At 37.6% G+C, this 4,434-nt stretch overlaps 1 protein-coding gene across 1 annotated transcript in view; it reads left to right on the plus strand.

Moving 5' to 3' along the window:
- Positions 1-3,713, plus strand: part of LOC119579395 (lactosylceramide 4-alpha-galactosyltransferase-like) — a gene marked incomplete at its 5' end in the record, with an annotated part of 6,648 nt that extends 2,935 nt beyond the window's left edge. Inside the window, 1 exon segment of the mRNA XM_037927187.1 lies at positions 2,342-3,713. Coding sequence (XP_037783115.1) covers positions 2,342-2,479 — 138 coding nt within the window.
- Positions 3,714-4,434: the final 721 nt, after the last annotated feature.

Consider the following 4,434-nt stretch of genomic DNA (forward strand, 5'->3'; position numbering starts at 1 on the left):
TTCATACGGCCTCTCCAGCCTTACTTTCAGCTCCCAGCACTGCTTTAACGCTAGTTTCAGCGTCTTTCAGCATTATTAGTGCCAGTATCAACACCTGCTTCAACATCGGAATTGATTCAGCACTTGCTTCAGCACCTACTTTAGTTCTAGACTCTATAGCAGTTTCCTTAGCAAATACAGCTCCAGTCTTTGGACTACGAAAACCGTTCACTTCACTGCAGTCTGTAGCAGAACTTAGTAATCATCAGCTAACAACTGATGGGCCATAGTGACTTTTTACGTTGTGTACCACAGTCTCATATAATTAACACAGCCCTCAGGCATGTGCATTTAATACTTGTCAAAAGAAGTTAGACAGATTAGACAGATGTTTGGGCATATATCCCTGGCCTTTTGTAGGGCATGCAAACTGTTTTCAAATGAAATAAAATAGAATTATTGCCAATATGACTTTAACAATAACAACAATAATATTAATTTTAAGGGTGATAACAATAATAATGATAATGAAAATAATAATAATAGTAACAACAGTAAATTTGATAATGATAAAATAATGGATAACAATATTAAGGATAATTCATATAAGAATGGTGATATTAATGTTACGCCGGTCGCCTCGTCTCTCTGCCACCAACACAAGGCAGGCTAGGCAGACGGCGTGTTATATACAGGGTCGTGAACACTGAACAGCTCCAAGAGGCACCGAGCACCACAGCGTCCCAGAACACCACGAGAGGAAACGCCAAGTGGCGAGGCAGGGCACGAAATAAACACAAAATAACAGTCTTTCCTTTATTTACACAAGTTATTTACCCGTACACTTTTCTATAGGCACAATACAGGGGGAAACCAGCATGTCACACTACACGATACAGCTTATAACAGGGCAACACAAAGTTATATCAGGTCACAAGGGCACACATGAGGTCTTCACAGGAGCAGCACCCAACTCCGTCTCTCGGCTTGTTCCTCCGCTCCTCCGCTCACAGCCAGCTGCGTCATGTTTGCCCAGGTCCCTTCATGTTAACACATGCCCAGGTCATCCTTTTCATGTTAACACATGTTTCGCACAGAGACAAAGACCCACTGGCGTAGCATTAATAATAGTTAACGTAGAAATCCAAACAAATAAAAAAGTGTGACTCCTCTCTCCCTCTTTCACCCTCCTCCTTCCACTTTTCACCTCTCCTCTCCCTTTTCCTTTCCCTCCACTTCTCCTTTTACCTTTCCATTACCCGTTCTGCCACCCGATCTCATTCCCAAATCTTCCTTAATTTCACTCCTCCTCTTCCACTTTAAGCCCTATATCTGCCTCTCCCCACTCCCCTCTTCTTCTTTGAACTTTCCCATCTTCTTCACTCCCTTATCCCCTAGCTTTCCTCTCCCTTCCCCTTCCCCACTTTTTCTCTGAGCCTCCTTTCCTTACCCAACCCTTTTTCCATTCTCAGTCTCCTCCGTTTCCCCTTCCCCATCTCTCTTTTCTCTTTAAAACCTCTTCTCCTCCTTTTCTTCCTCCCGTACCCTTTTGCTTCTCCTTCCCCCAATACCTTCCTTTTTAACTTCCCCCTCAGATAATCGTGTAAACTGACAATGCAGTGCAGTGTACTTGACTCGAATAACAATAATAACAGCAATAATGATAATAATAATAATAATAATAATAATAGTAATAGTAATAGTAATAGTAATAGTAATAGTAATAGTAATAGTAATAGTAATAGTAATAGTAATAATGATAATGATAATGATAATGATAATGATAATGATAATGATAATAATAATAATAATAATAATAATAATAATAATAATAATAACAACAACAACAACAACAATGACAATAGCAATAATAATAATAGATTCATATTATGATGCTTGTGTGTGTGTGTGATTCTTTAATAGTCATAACAGTCATCACCAAATTTTACACCATTATGAATTGACTTCAAGTCTGCAGTCACATGGAATATAATTCCAGGGATAAAATATATACATCGTAGTCAAAATCAAACAGCAGCAATCACTTAGAATATGATTACAGGTATTACACTTAAGCAAACGGACCTGCAGACGAAATTCAAGCGAAATTATTATATAGGTAATGATGATGGCAATTGCAATCATGCTAATAAAAACTATCAGGCTGAATGTAAGGGCACCATAGATGATCTTAGCTATTAATGCGGCAAACAATTTTAAATAATTTTCTCCTCACCTTTCAATTTCTCATTTTGCCTCTTCATGCCGTTTCAGTTACTCTCCCCAGTATCTTTAAATTCTTCTTGTACAAACTCCAGTAATTAGGTACTTCTCAATTTTGATTTTTTTTTTCTTTTTTCAGACATTTAAGAACAAGTCGTACTCAATACACTTGTATGAAAACAAAAGCAAAGGTCTGAAGATTATTCAAGGGTCAGACAGTATCTACGAAGGAGCAGCCAGGAATTTCTGCCCTGTTACACATCCTCTTCTCACATAAGGCTCTCTGCGGAGATCCTAATGTATTACACAAATTTACATAGTAATATTACTATATACGGAAACACCCATCCACACACACACATACACCTATATGTATATGCACACACACACACACACACACACACACACACACACACACACACACACACACACACACACACACACACACACACACACACACATGTATCGCGGTTTTTTCATATACAAAATAGAATATACTCTACTAAACTACTGCTACCAATTTGTAAAGGCTATTTCTAATACAAATAATGATAAGGTTACTTTGGTATCGCCACTACGGGTTTTGGGTTGAAGGAAACACCGAGAAAACCCAATTTTGACTTGCCTATTTATAATTTGAGTAGCATGACTTAACGGTCTTAATTAATGCTTGTGTTGTGGACTGAATTTATTCCTCTGTTGAGTGTGCCAAAGATACAATTGTCATGAAAACAGTTTTAACCAATTTCTTTTATATCTCTAATCTAAGGATAATAAATAGGTGGCATATTATAATGGGTTTAATATTAACAATAATAAATCAATTCAAATCTGGTTACCTTTAACTTTAACTTAACCCTTTGCCTACTGATTATAACACAGTAATCATTACGATAAATATGATGAAAATACACGGCCGACAGAATCAAGATAGTCATCCCCCACTCCATGCTCTTACTTTTACTTGGTCGAACAAGTAGTCAATCCCACACTTCTTTCACAAGTTTTCTCTCCTATGGTTTGCCATGATTTATTATCTTTTCCAATATATTCTTTGATACAATTGAATTGTCTCCTTTGTCTCATTCTGTTGTATCTACACCAAGAGAGAAAGAGAGAGAGAGAAATAAGAAAAAGAAATAATAAAAAAATTACATCCGGCAGAAGGAATCATGGTCTGTTGTTCTCCCTCCAATTTCCCCCATTTCTCTGTCTCTGCATGCGAGATGAAAGCAGATGAAAGCAACGACTCACCTTAGTTATCACAATTCAATTCGTATGGATTTAACATTTATATTCATTTACAAAGCATTACAACCTTCAATTTCCGAGTAAAACAAGATTTGCCACACCTCTGATTCAACATACCTGCATGCGAGATGAAAGCAATAACTTGTCTAACATAGAACATGATGATAAAACTACTTACTACTTCCCCCCATTGAATTATGAACATTTAATCGAATCAACAATTTTGTTTGTTCAGTCCTCCATGGACTATTTCTGCTTCCTTCCAGTTCGGTAGATGTCCAGCTTTATCTATATGTACCACCATGGCGTTGGAAGTTCTGTGGTGATGGACGTCAGTTCAATGTTCGCTGATCCTGGTGCTGAAACCATAGCCTGTTTCCCCGAAGTATGCTGTATCGCATTTGCCGCAGGGTATGTGATATACAACACTGTTAGAGTTGTTTTTGGGCTGCTTCCTGTCTTGTATTAGTTATCTATCTTTTCCCTGGATGTGCTGGCGATTCTCACTGTCTTACTAAAGTATCTGCTGATTGCCTGGGAAATGCTACATGGCGGTAATATGAGAACATTGTTAGGAGAGGGTGCAGGTCTGATCTTGCGAGTATGTTCTCTGCCTTCTTTCTGAGGTTCAGCAGGAAGTTTCTGGGATATTTGTTTCATGAAAGAATTAATTACATAAGCAAAATTATTCTCAAGAAATTCAGGACTGCAGATCCTCAGTGCTCTGAGGAAGAAGCCAATTACAACACCAGATTTTGTTTTGTTGCTGTTTGTTGCTGCGTTAAACCCTGATATTATAACCATAACCACAGAGAGAGAGAGAGAGAGAACAGAGACAAGTGCCTGGTAAATGCCTGAAAAAGGTTAGTAAAATTCTTTAAATACCAGGAATAAGAAAGAACATTCAGCTGTACTAATATCAATAATAGAATTATAAAATACTATAGATCTGATTACCGAACAAAAGCAAAGTAATCATTT

The sequence above is a fragment of the Penaeus monodon genome, chromosome 12 (genome assembly GCF_015228065.2).
Source record: "Penaeus monodon isolate SGIC_2016 chromosome 12, NSTDA_Pmon_1, whole genome shotgun sequence".
Taxonomy (NCBI): domain Eukaryota; kingdom Metazoa; phylum Arthropoda; class Malacostraca; order Decapoda; family Penaeidae; genus Penaeus; species Penaeus monodon.